The sequence below is a fragment of the Elgaria multicarinata genome, chromosome 8, assembly GCF_023053635.1.
Source record: "Elgaria multicarinata webbii isolate HBS135686 ecotype San Diego chromosome 8, rElgMul1.1.pri, whole genome shotgun sequence".
Taxonomy (NCBI): domain Eukaryota; kingdom Metazoa; phylum Chordata; class Lepidosauria; order Squamata; family Anguidae; genus Elgaria; species Elgaria multicarinata.
Window position 1 is genome coordinate 57,157,065 of NC_086178.1, and position 20,896 is coordinate 57,177,960.

Sequence of the window (20,896 nt, forward strand, 5' to 3'; positions counted from 1 at the left end):
AATAAAGGAAACAATAATAAAATATCTCATTAAAATAACTAGGGATAGCTGGCAATGCTAAAGGTCAGGAATTTGCCCGGGCAAACAAATGTGTCTTCCAAGTTTTTGGCAAAAACAGTCTACACTAGGAGCCTGTCTGATCTCACGGGGAAGATCATTCCACAAGATAGATGCCACAACAGAGAAGTCCCTCCTCCACACTATGGCCAAACAATAACAGTAGGCCATGGTACGGTAAGCACGGCCTCCCTGCCTCACAATATAGAGACCTGGGCAGTGTATACAGAGGAAAGTGGTCTCTCAGACAACCTGGGCCTGATCTTATAAACCAGCAGTAAAATTTTGAATATGGCTCAGCAGCTAACTGGCAGACAGAGCAAAGCTTTCAGCACAGGAGAAGTACTAGGAACCTCCATTGAGCAATCTAGCTACTGAATTCTGCAGGTAAATTAGGAACATAGGGATACAGAAGCATTTGGAGGACTATATGATGCTATGAAGGGACTGGTACTTGCCAGCTTGATTTCTAAGCATTCAGTTATTTTCAAACTTTCCTCCACAAGGAAGAGACTCTGAAACTATTTTTTACATTAAAACAAATTCACACCTAAGTCTCTATGAAGCATTCATTGTTCTGCTTGAACATTTAGGAAGCTGTCCACTTTGCCCAGTATAATCTACTTTGAATGACCATGAGTCTCTAGAGACTCAGGAAGAAGTTTTTGCCATCTCCTACTATCTGATTCTTTTAACTGGAAAAACCAGGCATTGGACTCAGGACATTCTATATGGAAAGAATGGGCTTTACCAAAGAGCTATATAGACCTGTCTGAAAGGTGGAATACAGTGACAGTAGGATTGTCATTCAATTACTTATGAATTAATGTGGCATCTAAATGATGATATTGGCTATGTTTGGACAACACGATAGTCAACGGTGGTGTAATCAACTCAACAGTTGTTTAGGGGATACTCGCCACCAATCAACTGTGGTGTGGATTAGGATCAGCGTTGAGTTGACTATTAGTCCATGCTGAGTTAACTCACTCATCTCCCACCCTCTCTCTCCCCTCAGTCCTCCCACCAGTATCCCACCAGACACTGCTGCTGAAAATCTATCCTGTCAGCTGGACTAGAGTGGCAACCGCCACTTTGACTGATCTTACTTTGCGACTCTATGGCTGATGAAATAACCAATGGTGACGAAGGAAATAACCAATGGTGCCCTCTACACCACATGATAACCAATGGTGGTTCAAATAGCCAACTTTCCACAGCGTTGGTTATTTGTGTTGGTTATTTCAACCAAATAACCAACTGTCGGTTAAAAAAACTCCCTCCACACAACATAACCCACAATGGGTTAAATAACTAACTGTCGACGATTTAAACCACCATTGGTTATCATGTTTTCTGAACCCAGTCATTGATTATTACTGACCTAAACCAGGGGTTTACAGTAATGGCTACAGAGCATAAAAAGCATCAGAAATAGCTAGTTTTCAAGATGATTTTGACCCTTTGGGGGCTTCTATACATGCCATTTTAAACAAAAACATTAATGGAGGGGCACTGCAGCAGGGGTCACATGTGGCCTGTGGGCCATGCATTGCGCAACCCTGACCTAAACACTGCAGTCCTAATTTTCTATTTCCTCTTTATGGAATTCTAGATTGTGCTCAATCAAGCAATGGTACTAAAGAAAAAACATGTACTTTATTCTTAGATTATGCCCACTTGAGTTGCAGCAAGCACCATCTAAGAAGGGGCACTCTGCCTATATGAAAGATTAGGGAGACTCTCTCTCCTGCCTGGTAGTAAAAACACATTTTTAAAAATAAGTTAAAATATTTCCATCAAATCTGCTGCCCAATTAATCAGGGAGCAGCTTTTAACTGATTAAAATGTATTGATTATTAATCACCAAAGTAATACAGTCCTTTGTAAACAAGTTTAATATTCTAGCTGGTCACTTTCTTTTTTATGGGATTCACAACAGTTGGTCACGCTCTTGATCATCTTACAGAAGAAGTCGAAACTCCATGTTTTGGCTATAAAAGGATTTCTGATTCAATTCTAGTTCAAAAATGTGAACTGTCCAAGCATCTCCTCCCCAATCACCACGAGAAGCCATTTCTAGGCCATGGGAAGCACTGTTTGAAATGGCAGCCTGATTCTATGCTTGAGGCAAATAGTTTTGCGTTGGAGTGCTTTAATACAGTTTTATACTGCATATAAAGAATGCAAGCATAAACCAGTTTGTTGAAAACTACCCTTTTGGTGAAAGCTGGCTATAATTCTGAACAAGTTTTCAATTTTCACACTGCTGCTAGGGTAAAACATTTTAAAGAGTTTAATTTTTACAGTGGCTTCAATGACACAGGATTATCTAACAAAGTAATGGCTAATCAATAGAGGGTTTAGTTGTCAGGTGAAACATATAACACACTAAAAGGGATTGATTGCTAGGCTCCTCCTTATTTACTGGAAGGTATATATTTAAAATGACACAAACTTGTTACCAAGCTGCATTCCTTTAACCTTGCAAAAGCTGTTTGAGATGAACGTTAAGCAGCCTATAGCAAAACACACACTAATGGAAAAGAATATCTACAAACATACAGCTGCTTCAAATCATGTCAGGAGCAGGAATGCAATGAGAGAAACCAGGAGGTGCAAAGCTGTATCCATCCCCAGACCGACTGAAACTGCCACCTGCATACTATTATACAGCTAAGGGAAAAAAGGACCAAATTTGCACTGCCCACTCAAAATTACATAATCTGTGGTTATGCTCCAGTGAGGGTGAGGGGAATCATAATATTTTGATCTGGACTGAATTAATAAACAAAAAGGAGGGAGGGACTGATAAATACAGAAAAAATAGAAACTATGAAGTGGATCTATCTACTTTGATTTACATTTTCAATAAAAAGCGATAACATGCTTGGCCAATGTTCTCTCTGTGCCCAGGACTGAAAACTCCCCTGCCCCCATCACAAAACACACACCTTTTTAAAAACTGATTTATCAAGAAACCAAATTTTGCATCACCATCCAGGTTCCACTTTGCATCTTTGGGATTCACAAGCACCTTAAAGGCCTCCTTACATCTTTAGGTTTACACCTAAATATGTAAAGTATAAACATGAGAAATAGAGAATGAGAATTACCCGGAGTTCCCTGCTGAGGTATATGCCGTGGCCAAGGCCAAGCTGGTGTTGGTGGGGCTATGAACCTTTTAATAGCAGGGCGATGGGTCTAAATGTCAAGGAGTAACATCCTTTGAACCTTGAGGGCTTCCAAGATTTCCATGTAAATTGATGTGCGTGTGTGTGCTCTCCAGATGTTGTTGGACTGCAACTGCCAGCATCCCTCACCACTGGCTATGCTGGCTAGGACTGATGGAAGTTGCAGTCCAATAACATCTGGAGGGCCACACATTCCCTACCCCGATTTAAAACAGTGGCTGCCTTTGCGGTTGTATGGACTAAATAAGAAGCCATTTCACTGGCATTGCTTCCAAAAGATTCAATCTCTCAACACAGAACCATTTTTTAACAGGTGCAGTGACCAAAGTGTTCAATAAGATTTCATCTTCCACCAGTCAATAATCACATGATTTATCAGATAAATATTGTAAAACACAAGGAAATCCAACAGCATAGCCTCCCCAAGTCATTTCCAGAGACAAGATTATTAAACTCTTTCTTTCATTGTTCAAACAAGGGCTTTTGTAGCAAAGCACCAATTGCCAAATGGTAAGAAAATAGTTATTAGACTCTAAAGAATTCAGTGGAAGTGGGAAGTTATATAAACAAATCACTCATGCAGATTCAGAAAGATCGCTTTCATCTCACTTATGGGGCCTTAGGAGACTTCCATTAATTACCTTAAGGTCTTTTACACAGACTATTTTTAAAAAGGCATTTTATTTATTTATTTCCAATGAGGTGCTTCTTCCAAAAGTATTAAATAATGCCTGCAAATTTAAAAGCGTTTTTATAAATAGGTAATTAAAAAAGGAAGATGAGAATTAAGTCAAGCTGCAAAGCATTACCCAGAATCCACTGTGATTAGTATTTCTAAATTTAAGGCTACATTTCTAGTCTTCATAGCTCAGAATGCTTGTGGGGAAGGAGAAAGATCTCTGCAGGAAGTCAGTGAGACAAAATATAGGCAAGGCAAGCCAAAACCAAGAACATTTACAGAAATGTCCCCAAAGCTCAGTTTGTCATATTGCAATTACACCTTGCCTACTGTGGAGACAGAGTCCCTAATTTTGCCACTAGAGGGAAGAATTGTCTCAACACATGGCAATGGTAGATGGGGAATGGGTTTTTCTGAGCAATTTCCATAACAATGCTCCCTTGGCTGTATGTACCTTCTAATTACTCAGTACAATTAAAATGACTAACCTAAAAACAAACAGGAGGGGGGAGGGGAAGAGGAAATACTCAGCCCATTTCCAGGACTTCATTATCTTCACATTTTGTTTGCCCTTCCTATCTATCCAACTAAGGAAAAAAGGACAATGCCAATTTCTGTTCTGTTCTTCCCCCATTGCAACCCATCCCTGGAAGTTGTTCAGTGAAGCAATATTGACAAAAGCAATGAGAACTGAATTGCTTGTAAAACAAAAACTGAAACAACCACCAAAAGACAAAAACAACAACAACCCCAAACAAAAGAGAAATGTCATGGTATTTAGCCATCTGGTAGCAGCTTGAAAACAAATTGTCCTCCAAAGAGCAGAAATACAGTATGTTTTCTCTCAGTTCACTGGCTTATGAATCTAGTTCCCCCCAAACATACACTTTAAAAAAAAAAGAGTAGATCTGCTAATGTTGGCTATGTGTGGCTGTAGCAAACGTTTAAGCCTATGCCTCTTTATTCAAAGGGCATCTTAACCTCCTGGACTGACTGTATCTTTCTCCTCCTCCCCCCCAGCCCCCAGGGATATAACTGTAACACCTTCTTAAAATTCTCTGGATTTTCTTGACAGCCTGCCCTGTGCTTGCCGATCTTCTGAGGTTTACATCCCTTATTTTATAAAGCTAGTCATTAAAAAGGGAAGATGGCAGCCAAGTCAGTCATTTTTCTTCCCGTTGACAATTGGTGACATTTCTCCAGCAGTGCACAAGGTGTTGAAAACCTGGCAGCTGTTACCTCCTGGGACGAAGCTCCTTTTTTATCCTCCTCTTGACAGTTTAACTCAATGGGTCAGCACCTTTAAAGACTGCAAAGTATCACTAAAGTGGATGGCCAGAGTTGAATTACTGCACCCTCCCTAATCAATGTAAACCCTCACTGCAGGTGAAACTCTTTATCTATAGAGGTGCATGGGGGAGGAAAATGTAATGCCCTAAGCCAGATGGGTTTCATCTTGTGGTGCCTTTTTTTTTTTTAAAGAAAGGAACAAGCTAACAAGGGGACAGCTACTTTGTTAGCTTCTTGGCCTCTCTCATGGCTCTGAGGCCCCAGGGTTCCAGCCACACAAGAGAAAAGAATTCAGCATACACGTAAACACTTAAAAGAAATATAACTAGGGAGATGGCAACATGCTGTTTTCAAAGAGTTGAGAGTCCTGTTCAGAGCTTTATTTATCACTACCCACATTCACTGGGCTGTAAGTGGACACGGAAACAAAAGGTCAGGAGAATAGACGACACTAGCATTTGACTCAGTTACAGAAGAATGCAAAAATGCAGCCCATCTGACAGACCCGATTAGCATTAAAGCAGCTGGGGGTGGGGGGAAGCAAACCAAGGGGTTTTCATGCTACAAGACGACATCTCTGCCCAGTCTTGGATTTCTGCTCAACTAATGTTTGGTATAATACCTGATCCTAGGTTCAAAGTACATTGAAATCCGGAGGATAGTAACTGTTAACAGGGAAGAAGCACATACAAATTATGGTCACTTTTTTATTACTTCATGCTTGGTCAGGTTTTTCTAACACATTTTAAGTATTGATACAAACTACAGCTGCTGTGACTATTCTTGACCTTCACTCAAACATATACACCCCTCTACAGTAGCTATGAGGAGATGTAGCTTTTATCTTGCCTCTTCCTTGTTGTGGCCTGCATATACTTGCACATTATGTTTGGGACTCAGGGAATTTTTTTATACAATTCCCAGAAAATGTCAGAGGCCTTGTAAGACTCCAAAACCTGTGAGACAACTGCTGTGTTGAACTGTAGAAGAAAGAGTTCATGAAAATGATGGGGGTGGGGGATACGGGGTTAGGAGGGGGCTGAGGAAAGAGAGAGCCATCTTGGTGACAGGGAGACAACGATGGCCGCCTCACTTTCATTCCATCTACACTTCAAAACAAAAAGTGCAGTGCACATCATTGCAATCCTGCTGTCGTCAGCACTTCCCACATGGTACCTTTTGACACGATTTCCTCTGCACAGAGCCTCCCCACCCACCCACTCGCCCTGTAGAGCAAGTTTTGACAGCAAAAAGGCACTTCATTATTACCCCATTTGAGCAAAGGAGAGCAGCTTTCTCAAAATAACCTGCATTGTACCAACCTCTTTAAAAAGACAGTAGGGTAATCAAGTTCAGGGCAGCCCCGGACAGCTGCCCTGTGACCTATGCCTGCTGACCCTTTCTATTCATCACTTTCCTTTGGAGTACCCAAGGCAAGCTCCCGGGGAGTGACCACCACAATAGACAGATACAAGCCAACAATAATATGGTTCCTGCAAAAAGAAGGGGGAAACCCAGATGGCACTGCAATAAATTTACAAATCTTCATTCATGGCTCTGTTTAACACACCCAAAAGCCAAAAGGCTCAAAGGTCCCTGGAGAGCTTCCCCCTCATTGATTTCTAAAAGCTCTCTCTCCCTCACAGCTACTAAGCCCCTGCTCTTCAGAAATGGAGACGAAACCCTTAAAATAACAAATGCCCGACCTAATCAATCTACCATTCGGATCCAATGCTAAATGATGGGCACTGAAAACTAATTACAGTTTTTGGCAACAATGTTGAATTTAAAATGGAAACATACAGGTTAAAAAGGCACTGAAGCATTTGAGAGTCTCTTTGAAAAAGGCTGCACGCATGCACACAACAGGACTCAAACCAGGAGCCTGATTCAATCATTCACACATTTATTTTTAAAATGAATCAGATTAGTCCCATGTGTGACCTGCCGGTCCATCTGTATTCACTGGACTTAATGGGCACTCTTTTCACACTAGCTTCAGTTTGAAGTATGAGAGAGATAAATTTAGTTTAATTTTCAACAGATCAAGCTATCCATTTTCCAAATGGACCATCTGGATCAGCCTATTAAAATTAATTTATAACTTAGCAGTGAGAAAATTCGTTTGTTAGCTTAAATATAGTTGCCAAAAACTTTGTCTCCTTGTCATGGTCTTCCAAGACTACACACACACACACACACACACACACACACACACACACACCTCCCCATTTTCAGTTTTTATCCCAAATCTTTCCCCACATGATAGCTATTTATAAGGTCTACTTATATATACTTCTCTAAAACTCTCGTAGGTTTAAACTGTTTTTACTCTACTGATGTCTTCCACACAAATGGAATGTGGTCAAAATAAAGGTCATCATAAAGGTCATCATCTCCTTGTTGGAAATGTGTTTATTTTTGTAATGCATAAGGAACAATGCTGTATACCTCCCATGCATATACAGATAATATAAGCAATATTTGCAGCAATTCCTTGGCTCACATACTTGGAGTAGGACACTGATACTAATCTTCAGGAGTTCTAACATGTATATCAGAGGTAGGCAACCTTTTTGGGTGCATGGGACATTTGGCAATTTGAGAAATGGTTATAGGCACCATCGCAAAATGGCTGTCATGTCGGAGGTGTGGCAAAGGACAAGTAAGCTGCCCAAATGACTGAGTACATGGCAGAGGTGAGGGCTGAGCCCAAGACACTACGTAACTATTTTGAACCCAAAGTTTTCAGTGCCTTTTTCTCTTCCCACCCCTCCTTTTTCTTGGCCCTAATCTACACCAGCTGTTTATTCCGGAATAATATCGAGGTCGTCCCTACTGCGCCACATGACGTTCCCCTACTCCTGCAGTGATCTAGGGATGACCCATCAGTTATTCAGGAATATTGCAGATTGCTTTTGCCACGGTTTTTCCAGCTCTCTCGCTACGCTCCCGAAGTCCATGGCTGGCGTGCCCACCCTTCCCGAAGCTGTTGCTGTTCAGCGTCAACTCCCAGCTTGGTGAACAGCCAACCCATTGTCAGGGGCGTATCCAAAGGTTTTGGACGTGGGTGGGAGTGGGCGGCCGCCATTTTTGGGACAGTTTTGATTGGCTATTGGTGTGTTTTGACGCTGACCATGTGTATTTTTTTTTAACACAAACATATTGATGCACAGGAGTGCATCTTTGACACAATACTTATCCCCCACCTCGCATTTCTGTGTATTTGTGTTGGTGCGCATCTTGGAATTATATATATATATATTCCGTGCCCTGTACCCATCTGTCCAGTCCCACCACTTCTCCCGATACGCCTTTGGAAGTGCCATCACAGGGCGCATGTCCTCCCACAACGGCTCTCCTTTACTCCCAGGAAACTTCCCTTGTGTATGCCCTGTGAGGACCGAACACATAAGCGGGAAACCTAACAATTATCCCTCCTCCATTGCAAAATGGTGGTAGATGTAGATTAGGCCCTGGTGGCTCGCAAGAGACCTCTTTAAAGACATAGAATAGGGTAGGATCTGGAAATACATGAATTAGCCCCCAAGGGTACATTTCCAAACAGTGCTCTGTAACTTGAAAGTGTGCATACTTTTCCAGTAAAACATATTTAAACAAAAAAGAAAGAAAGAGAAAAGTAATGGGTTTTTTAATATGTTTTGTAACTTTCTAGGTTCTAAAGTGGTTAGTTCACTCTAGATATTTCAAGTAAAGGGGCTGGGTAGGTTTTGCAGCCCTGAATCAACTGCATACCTGCCTGAGTGCATTCTTCTCGGGAATGATCTTCCTGGGAGGCTCATCATTGTTACAATCTTCTCTCTCATAGGAATTCTATGCAGAGGACAGGGATGGGGAGGAAGAAAACATCAATTCAGGCATATATATTTTTCAAAATGGATCTGACAAAGCGGGGGGGAGGGAAGATAAAAAAAGAAAAATTAAAAAAGGTGCTTCCAGCAGCATTATGTAGGAGATTTCACTGCCCTCTTTTTGGAGACTAAATTTCTTGTTAAATAGTGGTGCATAATTTTTGTTTTGGCTGACACATATTTAGGTAGTTAAACTGGAATGAGTGTTTGGCACATACATATCATGTGATGTATTCACTATCCAGTGTTGTTGAAAGCAGCAAGTCACTATAAACAGGTCCCAGATATAGGCTGTGTTCGGACAACATGATAGTCAACGGTGGTATAATAATCAACTTAACAGTTGTTTATCTGGGAGCCACGATGCTGCACAGTAAATAGCTCCTTAAACATTTCCCACTGCATCACTGTAGCTATACTATTGCTAATAGTTACTGTAATTATTGATTGCATATGAGCTTCTTCAGATGGGGGAAATCGTGTTTCCCTACCATTGCTTTTCCTCCTGCTTCTGTCCCACAACAGGAATGAGCAGCTTCCTCTTTCGTCACACAGAAAGAGGGTGGTTTTATTGTGCTGCTTCTCCAGCACACAGCAGGAAATGGCGACAAGTTTCGTTAGATCCTCCCCACAAATAGATTTTCTGGGCAGGGCTGTGGAGTCGGAGTCAGAGTTGTGGAGTCGGAAGCAATTCTTGAGTTACTGGAGTTGGAGTCGGTAAAAATGTACCGACTCCGACTCCTAATAAATTTAAATTGTATATAGAGTTGTGATATGTATATTCACTTGAATTTTATATTCAAATGATACTTTAATCTCGAAAAAGGTTTATGTTACTTATGTACCTAACTGAGTTCATTTCTTTTAAAATGGTCATTTGTTAAGTTGTTTAAGGTGTTCAATGGTTTTTTACTTTTTTGTAGTTTTGACTTTGATATCAAAGTATATACTTTGGATTTTTGAACTAGTAGAGAAAGTTGTTCCTGATTTTCTTTTATAGTTTCATATCCTATTATTCTATACTCTATAGTCTTTTGATAAACTGCCCAGAGAACTTCGGCTATGGGGCGATATAAATGCAATTAAATAAATAAATAAAAATATAACCTCATTGTTTTTATTTTTGGGCTTCTTTAATAAATAAATTAAAAAAACCAGAATGTCTTAGCTATAGCCTTTAGACCCAGGCTTTAACAGGTTAGGGTTCTAAAAAGTTGTGTGCTTGCAGTTGATGAAGGAAATATATAGGAAATTTATTTCCTATATCAATATATAATTAAAGGAGTCGGAGTCGGAGGTGCCATGAATAAAGGAGACGGAGGTTTTATGTGCCGACTCCACAGCCCTGTTTCTGGGTCTTCTTTTATGATGCGAAAAAGAGCAGAACGAATGGGAGATGCATGGGAGAAACACTGCCCCACCAAAATGTCCTGTGAAGATCCGTGAGTGGCCAGTTGCAAGCTTGCGATAAAATGATTGTATGAAGTTCTATATATCATGACAACTTTTAGCAATAATATTAGTATACTGGTATATTGTTGATGTTACAATAAATACAAACTTCCATTTAGTTAACCCGTCCATATGTTTAGTATAACCCTTGCTTATCAACTTCCTGCTATGATGCTGCAGGAGCACCTGTTTTATACTGGTGCACTGTGACTGGCATCAGCTCCCCAAATTCTCAGGCAGAGGTCCTTTGCCAATCCTGCTACCCAAGTGCCTTTTAACTGGAAATGCAAGGACTGAAGTGAGGTAGAGCATTTGCATTCTTCATGATGTTGTGGTACAGACTGTATCATTGTTACCACACCTACCAATCCCCTCAAAATCCTCCCCTTCCAGAAAGTGTGTCTGATCTATATGAAGTTGGGAAGCAGTACACAGTTCATTAGTGTTAGTTGCACTCCTAGTCTTCCTAGAAAATGATCAGAGTAGTTTATATGTGCTTCTCAGGTAGTCTCCTACTAGGGCAGTGTGCACAGCCAGTCCCATTTAATTTCACTAATAGAACTGCACCATGGGTTTTCAGACCATTTTCTAGCCCAGTGGTTCCCAACCTTGAGTCCCCAAATGTCATTATCCCCCATTATGTTTCCTGTTAGCTGGGGATGATGGAACTTCTAGTCAAACTGCATCCATGGGCCAAAGAAACCACTTTTTTGGTATCAGATATGAGCTGGTAACACTATGAGTAGATGTCATAGGAATTATATTTACAGCAAGGTCCCCATTTTTGGTTTCCATTGCCAATGCTGGGTGCCTTGCCAAGAAGCATTACAAGATCTAAAACTGTTTATTATGGCATTTAGAAATGTAACATGGAAACAACTACTGGAAGTAATGAGCTAGTTTGTGAGAAGATACAATTTAGTCCTTTGTATTGCAGATTAAATACCAAGATGGCCATATGAGAACTCCAAAGAACCATGGCACTGTAACAGTATAGTTTAGTACAGTCTTACCCATGCTGGTGCCCTCCAGATGTGTTGAAACACAACTCCCTTCATTCCCAGCCAAGATGGCCAATAGCTATGCTGGCTGGGAATGATGGGAGTTGTAGTCTAACATATCTGGAAAGCTAGTTTAGTATTTTGATAACAGATATTCGTTAAGCATTGGTACTAGCTGTTCTGCAAGCTCTTTTCAAGTTTCAAGAATGATGTAGAATATTTGTAAATAAATAAACACTTTAGACAGTATAAAAACAGACAGGCTTCCTATCCAACAGACTTTTGGACTAATCTAAATGGAGAGAAAGCAATAAGCCTTCAGAAGGGAGTCCAAATAGGAAAGGGAAGACAGCACACATTACCACCCATTATCTTGCTTGTTATACTTTCAGAGTATGTTTCTAATGAAGGATCTGAAACAGGAAGTAGGGTGACTGACAACAAAAGCCAAAATCAAATACAATATGGGGGAAATGCAGAATGAGAAAACCAAGTGAGCCCATAAGGATGTAAAGCAAGTAGATACACAAAATGTTAGGTTCGTAACTAAATATTGTAAGTGGTAGCACTTAGAAAAATATTTATTTTTGGAACCCCACCTCCTTCTTTGCTCCTTAGCCTCCCTTCCAGGTTAAACACATTACCCAAAGCCATGGAATTCTACTGCCTTTATGTCGCCTGTCCCAACATGCTTCAAGTTTACCAATTTCTTTCTTGAAACTAAACAGCTAATTTGAAGCCTTTGTTTTATTCATTATCTTTATAGGTGGCAAGACTAAGAGGTTGGCTGAACAAAGACCAGACAGTGACTGCCAAGTGCATATGGTGGCTCACAGCTTGCCATCGCCCCATTCTACTGCACCAACACAGCAGACTATTAAAGAGGAGAGCTGCTCATGCACTTTTGTCAGCAAGTTAAGTTACGCTTGGCAAAGACTGAGAAACTGGAAAACATTATGCTCCTTAAGAAGCAGCAAAGATGGAACCAATCGCTTAGAAACTGGAAATTTTGTTTTTAGGTGGAAATTTTGTTTTCAGCTTTAAAACGTTCTTGAAACATAATCTGCACCATGGACAATTCTCAGGGTAGGACGAAAGCCAAGATGGACACTGGGGCTACTGCATTGTAATGGGTTCCCTACTCTGCCCCCAACACTGAACTCCTACAACAGTTGCGCATACACAAAGAGAGACAAAGAAAGTGACTTTATTGTACAATGCAAAAACACTTTTTTTTTTGGTGGGGGGGGGACTACATATCTTAGAGAAAATCATCTTCCATGCTTACCTCAAGGCAAAAGATTAATATCTTGTCCATGGTAGAGAACTCAAATACAAAATAAGTTCCTATTTATCAGGTCCCCCTTTACGGGATACAACACACAAATACAGGAACCATAAACACACACAGAAACTTACACGCATACTACAGAAAGAGATTCTGACTGCCTCATTCAGACCTGACAGTCAAACAGGACAGTAGAAAAAGACACACGTAAGTGGGGCTGGCCCAAGACATTTTTCTGCCTGAGGTGGAGTAGCAATGCTCTCCATTGCTCACGGAATTAGCTTGAGCTAGTCACTACCTCTCAAGTTTGTTCCAAGGATAAAAAAATGAGGAGACTTTTAGCTCCAGAAGGAAAAACAGAACATAAATGTAATAAGATAAAGTAATTTTTTTTAGTAAACTTGAAAAACGTAATTGTCTTACACAATATTATTAACCGATCAAAAAAGGGCTTTGCAGCATGTAAAATGGCTAGCTGTGCATTGCGTAGTGTCTTATGTGCACATATTTACATATATGTCAACTGGAGACAAGATGCATCCAGTACTCTACTTGGAAATTTATTTTATAGAGACCCTAGGGAGGGAGATAACTACTGAAGACTGATCCCGACTCCTACAACTTATATTAAAAATTTGCAAAAGACATCCTCTAGCTTCTCATATGCTTCCATTTTCTGCATGATCATCAATTCAATGAAAATTTATTAATAGTGCAATGTTATATATGTCTACTCAGAAGTAACAACCATGGAGTTAAGTGGGTCATTGTACACCACGTCTACTTAGAAAAAAAGTCCCCTATCTGTTTTATACAATTCTCAGGTAAGTGGACATAGAACTGCAATCTCTCTTCTCCCCCCTTTCCTTCATGTTGCTGTATAATCCTTAACTTCACAGTTCTGCAACTGCATTTCCCTAAAAAGAACTAACAACCAGCAGATTTGATAACAACACTGGACTGAACTGCAGTAACGTCTTACATTACAGTTGCCCTCTACCAACAATGTAGGCATAATAACAATGGACTACTTTGAAGGTCTGATATAACTCCTGCCACAGTGCCATCTGCATACATGAATACACAAAATATGGTATAGTAATGAACTTTATTTGTAGTGCTACAGTGATTTGTAAAGAAATATTTACAAACTCAGTGAACAAAATCAAACTTATTGTATGAAATTAAGACCAAAGCTATAAAAAGCATAAAACGCCAATCTTTGATGCTACCTGTTGTTTTGGGCTAGATTCCAATGGACACAAAATTCTTCTTAATGGTAAGCATCTTTTACCATTAGAAGTAGAAAAGATATGTACATCCGGTGGATATTGATCCTCTCTGAACTGCTCATTGAGTTCCGACAGTTCTCCTTGGAGCCCAGGGCTGGATGTCTGCTTCAGCAAGAAGATAATGTGCTCTTAAGAGCAAAAATTAGGAATTGTTATTCCCTTGTAACGTTCTGACCAATAAAGGGGTGTTTTGCAATGAAATTCAAAAAGTAGTGACTACAGTATCTAGCAGCAACGACTAAATACGCACCAAGGAAATTAAGACAGCAGATGTGGATAAAAACCAACACAGCTCTTAACTGGACTGGCCCAAACAAACCCTGGATTTAACAACGGGTTCCAGCTCTTGCTTGTTGGAGGAGAGACTGGCTTAAGATGGTCCCTTGTTTGTGTAGCTACTCCCACTGGCACAAAGACCAAATGGGAGTGATTAAGCTGCAGGGACTGGCTCATTCATGACAACCCAGGGCTTTTAAAAAAAACAAACCAAACCTGGGTTATTGTTGTGTGTGAACAGCACCTATGGATTTATTTCCACCACTGAATGAGCCTGCTTTCCCTTGGCAAACATGCCAAAGCAAGATACAGCAAGCAGACTCATGTTGTAATATATGGAATTTCTCTCACAAACAGATCTTGCATATACTTGCTCACCGTGCCACAGATGAAGATTTCAATTGGATCGCCTTTTCTTCTTCTTTTTTACCAGAGCCTCAAGAGCCACCAGCCAGAGCCAGGTGCAAAAGACATACATTTAGAACAAAACAGCAGGGTGCTCTGAGCACATCCTGAGTACTTTTGCATTTTTTCAGGCAGCAGAAACCCAATACCTTGAGCTCAGCCTACATGGTATCAGTGAGTGGGCAGTGCTCGGGATTATCCCATGATCACTAAATGCTTCACAGGAAGACAATGAGATGATGTGGGTGGGGTATGGAAGGCAAAACTCCCAGATGAAAAATGCCTGCTACATAAAAAAGTTCTGGACATGTAACATAACCATAAGGAAAGTGGGGAGGAAAAGTGAGCTTCCACAGCCTCGCTCAATGGAAATCTTGTGTCATGGTTTTAACCCCCCATTCTAGCGCAGAATATAGAATTAAAGACAAGAAACCACCAGAAAATTCCAGGAAAATTAAACATGATTTGAGATCTTCATTTTTATCTCAATAGACAGGCAATACTTTAACTGTCAGCAGTGGGGTAAAGATAGCTTCTGTTTTCCACTGCTGACATAAAGGGAGCATACTTTTGAGAAAATCCTCTACTCATTGACAATAAGCGTCCATAAGAGAACCTTGACAAATCTCATTTGTGTTAGAAGACTTCACCCTGTAATTAACAGAATATACTTGTCACGGCATGTAGCCACCCCAATCACCCAATACACAATTTCTTAATATAGATGCCACATGAAACCCACCCATTCCTCAGGGTCCCCACAGTTATACTGAAGCATCTGTACTATGTTATGGAGAATTTCTGACACAGAACCCATTCAAACAAATGCTGGAATCAGATGTAATGGATCGATGGAAGCATTCCAAAGGTCTATCAACAGAAGAGAACCACCTTTAAGACTACCTCTTGTCTTACAGCAGGGATCATAATAACCATGCCAATTGGAGAGATGTTTAGTTTTTTTTCTGAGGGTAGAAAGGAAGGGGTTTTATGTTTGCCAACACTCATTATAAAGCCATACAGATGCAGCATTTTTTTTCCAAATGTCTATTTGTGTGTGTGTTTGTGTGAGAGAAGAACCATGTCTATGCAAAGAGCCCTTTTTATGCTTTCAAATCCTTAATCCTGTTTGGAGCTGTCAGTGGGGGTTAATGGAAGCTTTGGATAGGAGAATTCCAATCTGGTTGGCAGATGGATAGGTTGGTTATAGCTGCATAACTATGTCTTGCCTGCAGGCACAATTCAGAACACTGTTAAAGCAATATAAAGTCGCTGTCAAGCTGAACCATTTGGATCGGTAGCAAGGAGAAATAATAATAAAAGGAGTTCATTTCTGGGCCTTGTGCGTTGATGCTAGTATGCAGAAACTGATTAATTGTCGTCGTGTGTTGGTCGGCTGTACCTCCGATTCCTACTTCTGGAGTAGATTTTGCATGCTAATATAATCATTCTCCCTCTTGAGACATTAGCAAATAATCAAATGAAAAACAGGATCATAATTTACTGAGATTCGGGCAATTCTCTATGCAAATTTGACTTGTTATTGCTGCTGCCTCGTTAATCTGAATGCCTTTGACAAACTCCTTTGATTTATGAACTCATGACAACTCCAATGTGTATATATTTTGCTAGATTGACATTATCATTAAGAGTGGGTGGACTGAACTCACTTGAATGGCTGATTTTATTCGCTGGTGTCGGCTGCTCAACAGCTGAGCATCTCCTTTGCACAAAGCCCCCAAGCGCAAGGCTCTTCCCATCTACCCATCCATTCATCATCTCGATGTTAATTGGCCCAGGCTTTAAGCAAATTTTCAACACGATTTAAAGGCATGATGACACTGATTACTGACCCTCTGCCATACGGTGCCTATTGATTAACCTGACAGAGATGATGAGCTTGAGGGAAACTAGGTGTGTGGGGACCTCAGAAGGGAAAAATATATATTGTTTATGCAGGCAAAACACTTGTCATTATCCCAGAGGCCAGAATTTGTGCAGAACTGGTCTTTAAAACATGCTATTGCCTTTAAAACCAGCATCCAATAAGGAAAATACATGCTGCTTTTGGGGGAGAAAACTTAGTTACAAATGTCTTGTCATTTGCAGTCTCTATTTTAGCAGAGCTCCTGGTGACAAACAAATCTCTTGTAAACAAGAAGGACTTAGGCAAACCAACATGTGTGGATACACATTGGCTCAAAGACAAAGATGTGGGGTAGTGGTGGTGGAATGAAGTGCACTGGAAGGAATTAATTGAGTATAGGCTGACATGAACACTTCTGGTCTATAAAACTGAGACACAGCAGCAGCAGTCAGTTCACAACTAATTTCATAAGTAGCCCAAGGACAATATAAAGGTCAAACACAACATCCCAGACACTTTGATAGGCTCAAGTTTGGGTTCCCAATCTTCCAGGAGAGAGACTGTTGTGTCCAAGTTGAATTTCAGCATCCTTTTGGGACAGCACAAAGGGTGAGCCAGAGAGGACTGGAAAATTTCATTTGAATTACTTTGTGACTCTGCTATAGTATGGCTAAAAGAGGAGGAGGGAAATAAATGCCAGTCTAATGGTTGCAGGAGAGTAAAACTCCTTTAGTCCCTTTCCAATAACCTTTGTAAGTGATAGATGAGTCCAAGAGCTCTGCTACTGTAAAGGGACCGTCAGCATCCCGATTTCATAAATGCAGTTTGGCAGTTTATAAATCTCAGCTATTTCAAAAAGCACTAGTCTGAAAACTGACATAGCTCATGTGAAAGAGAATGTAAACATTATTACAATACTTATGGGCTCAACAACCAATTAAACCATTTAGAAGACTTCCTCCTCCTTTCTCAAGAGTAATTCAGTACTTATTATTAAAAGGCAGTCTTTGCAAAGCTAGGTATTTGAAGAGAAGAATCAGGAGGCAAGGTCAAATAGAAACAGGCCAAAGTACTAGTTCAGGCCATACAGAATGGGTTGACTCATAAGGATTATTCCCCGATAAGGAGGATATGGTGATATGGATCACAACAATTGTGTTCAAATTTCTCCTTAAAAAAATCTGCTTATGGCTTACTCGCACACATTATTGCAAAAACGTGAGATGCTGGCTGCATTTCCTAGCTCTTAAGAGCCTCATGCAAATAAACACTTTATTTGTAAGGAGGCTAATTTTGCTCCAGTTTGTATTATAACTGATTAAGGGGATAACATGGGCATGTAACGAACTTTATAGCTCTCCCTACCCATTTGATTCACTGTTATAGGTGATGGGTTTGTTGCCTACTTAAAGAAACAATATTCATGGAGTCTTACTCCTGAGCTTTTAAAGGCAAGTTTTTGAGAACCAAATCAGCTACTAGTATTGAGAGTGGCAGGTGTGTGTGATTGTACTATGCATTTCTTACCAAACTGAAATCACAGATAGGAAGTCAATACCATATATTTCTTATTTTGAAGCATATTAAGAAATGCCACATTAGCATGCTTCCCTATTACTGAGCACAATATCAAAGCCTCACAAAAATCACAGGGCACAGTCAATCAAGTCACTTCTAGTTCATTCCTAGTTGTTACATTTCTTGAAAAGTTTACAGTTAAAACAGTTGGGAGACTTCAGTAATCTATGTTTGCGTATCTAAAAGCCTTCATGGGTGTGAAAATATATGCATTCAAAATGATATATTCAAAATTAACAGATTAAACTAAAAAAAGGGGTGGGGGGAGTTGAAGGTGTTATAAGCAAGAAGGTGTGCCTAATAAATATAGTCTCTTCAGGAAGCAAGTCCTGTTTGATATTTCTTTTCTAGGAATTTAGAAGGAAACAAAAGTGGTACATTTTAAAATATTCAAGATTTCAAACCTTGCAAGCTAGATGGTCAATGGCCTTTTAAATTCATTTCAATAGCATCTAGTATACATCAAAAGTCTTTGAAAATAATTTCCCATATATTAAGTGAAGAACATTTGCTTCTCCTAATCAGGACATATGGTTATTTTTGTAACTCAGACATCTGCATTAGGCAGAGCTGTTTCTTAATTTTTCCTAACAAGAGGTTAGATTAGAGCTACAGAAATCTTAAGGGCATTGAGGAATCATGTTTGGCTTTTAAAAATGAATAGCTTGTTTTAGAATCCTTTTCAAATATTAATTTTATTTTTTTAGATATTTTAACACCTTAAAGTATATTTATCATGACATTTTTAGAATCATATGATAGGTAAACCATAAGACCAAACAAAAGAATTTATTGAGCTGGCTTTGTTATTATGGCTGTACTTTTTAGTCAGGTGGCTAAAAATAAAGCTGCCATCTAAATCTGAGTTTCTATTGTCTACACTTACATTTTCTCCCCTGCTGTGCCATTTTTTCAAGTTCCCCTTTAAATCCATCACTGCTGAATCTAGTTTCAGCTGATGTGCCAAAAGTGTGTAAGGTCCAATTTGTGGGCTTAAGTTTTAATTTTAAATAGCAGTACATCAAAAGAAAAAAGAAATTGGGGCAGGGGGACCCAGAGCACATGCAATCGGAACTATTCTTTGCTTGTTTGCTCCACTTTCATTTATTTATTTATTTTGAACACACAATACTTTCAAAACATTGGATTCCAGCATATAGACATACCACATTTAAGAATTAGTCACTTTCATTTTCTTTCCTCCAGTGTAATTCAAGCCTTTTCTGAGTACTGGTGAAGTTCAAATTGAGTTGCATTCCTGTTGTTTCCCAGAACACTCTTGGCGGGAAAAGAACAACACAAGCCCAGGTTACGAACCTACAGTGATATGCCGATAGGGGTGTAAAAATGTATTTCTACCAGTAACAAGAGGCAGCAGGAGCCAATAGATCTGGGAAGGAATTTTAAAAACTTTTTATTTATTAAAATTCTCTAGGCACAGATTCACTTTCTCTTTTCAATATTTATTATGGCTTCATGTGCATGGGAACTGCGGGTACTTGATAAATGGATTATAAGGTTGGCTAGTTTCACTACACGTTTTGTATCATCTCTCCAAATACGACTTTCTAACTGCTGCTTGAGTATCTCTAACAGAACCATGATGCCAAATCCAGCACCCATTAAATTAGGTGGACCCCCATTCTGCCCCTGTGAAACGTATCCAGCATTGCTTTGGCTAAGTGCCTACATCTTGTACCATCTTTAGGTTCCTGTGACCATAGAACATACATCACATCCCCGATGGAAACCTGCTTCCTTGTCTTATGTTCCAATGCCGCCCCTATCCCTAAAAGATCCATGGCCAATAATGGGCCTGAGCCAAGGCAATCCTTTGAAGCTGGGGCAATTCTGCCAGCAAGAATGTGGATTCAAACATAAAGCTGGGCAGGACTGAAAGCTAGAAGTGCATGAACTTGATGACCCAAGCGCAGATTCCCTGCTGCAGCCTGTTTCTGGTTCAATCCTTGCCCTGCTCCTGGTACGCTTGTACCTCTGGGGTCAGCTCTGTCTTAGGGCTTCCTGCTGGAAATAACTGCCCTTGTATGAATCAACTCTTCAGATCACTATGCTGCAACTTCCTTTTCAGGAGTTCCTGGCTGACCAACAATCTCAGTTCCTTCTTTGTGAAACATTTGAACCACACCAGAAAACTGGAATATGAAATGCTGTCCTCAGTACCATAACATAAACACTCACTCTATAGCTTTCAACTATTGCTACCATCCCTCCCCACTTTGCCACATCTCAACTAGTTATGGTCCAAATGGTATGACCAATATTCTCCCATTCCCCCAACATGGACTGTGGGGAAAGTCACCTCACATCATTAGGGAATAGAACTATTGCTCCACTCTGTCCATTGTGTAGTGATTGAAGGAGGTTGCTTGGCCAGGTTAAAGGGACAGCTGACCTCACGCCCTGCTACCATAACAGCAGACTACTAATGCATTGTGCTTGGAGGATGTGGAAAAGGTTTCTATGGAAGGAGACACAGGATTGAACATGCTCACACACATACACAAAGTGACTGCAGAATGTACATTACCTTTCTACAAGCTGCAAGATATGAATAACTCCAAAGAATAATAATAATAATAATGGGATAATCTGATATATGTCACACAGCATGAACAAGATTACAT

At 40.1% G+C, this 20,896-nt stretch overlaps 1 protein-coding gene across 8 annotated transcripts in view; it reads right to left on the reverse strand.

Annotated features, from left to right (window-relative positions):
• BTRC (beta-transducin repeat containing E3 ubiquitin protein ligase) overlaps positions 1-20,896 on the reverse strand; it is a 158,885-nt gene that overhangs the window by 78,431 nt on the left and 59,558 nt on the right. For 4 of the 8 annotated variants that reach the window (XM_063132535.1, XM_063132530.1, XM_063132533.1 and 1 more), the window contains one exon: positions 8,977-9,054. The exons of the other annotated variants lie outside the window; for them this stretch is intronic. In XM_063132535.1, the coding sequence (XP_062988605.1) occupies positions 8,977-9,054 (78 nt within the window). The remainder of the gene's footprint in view (positions 1-8,976; positions 9,055-20,896) is intronic. 8 annotated transcript variants of the gene reach the window in all.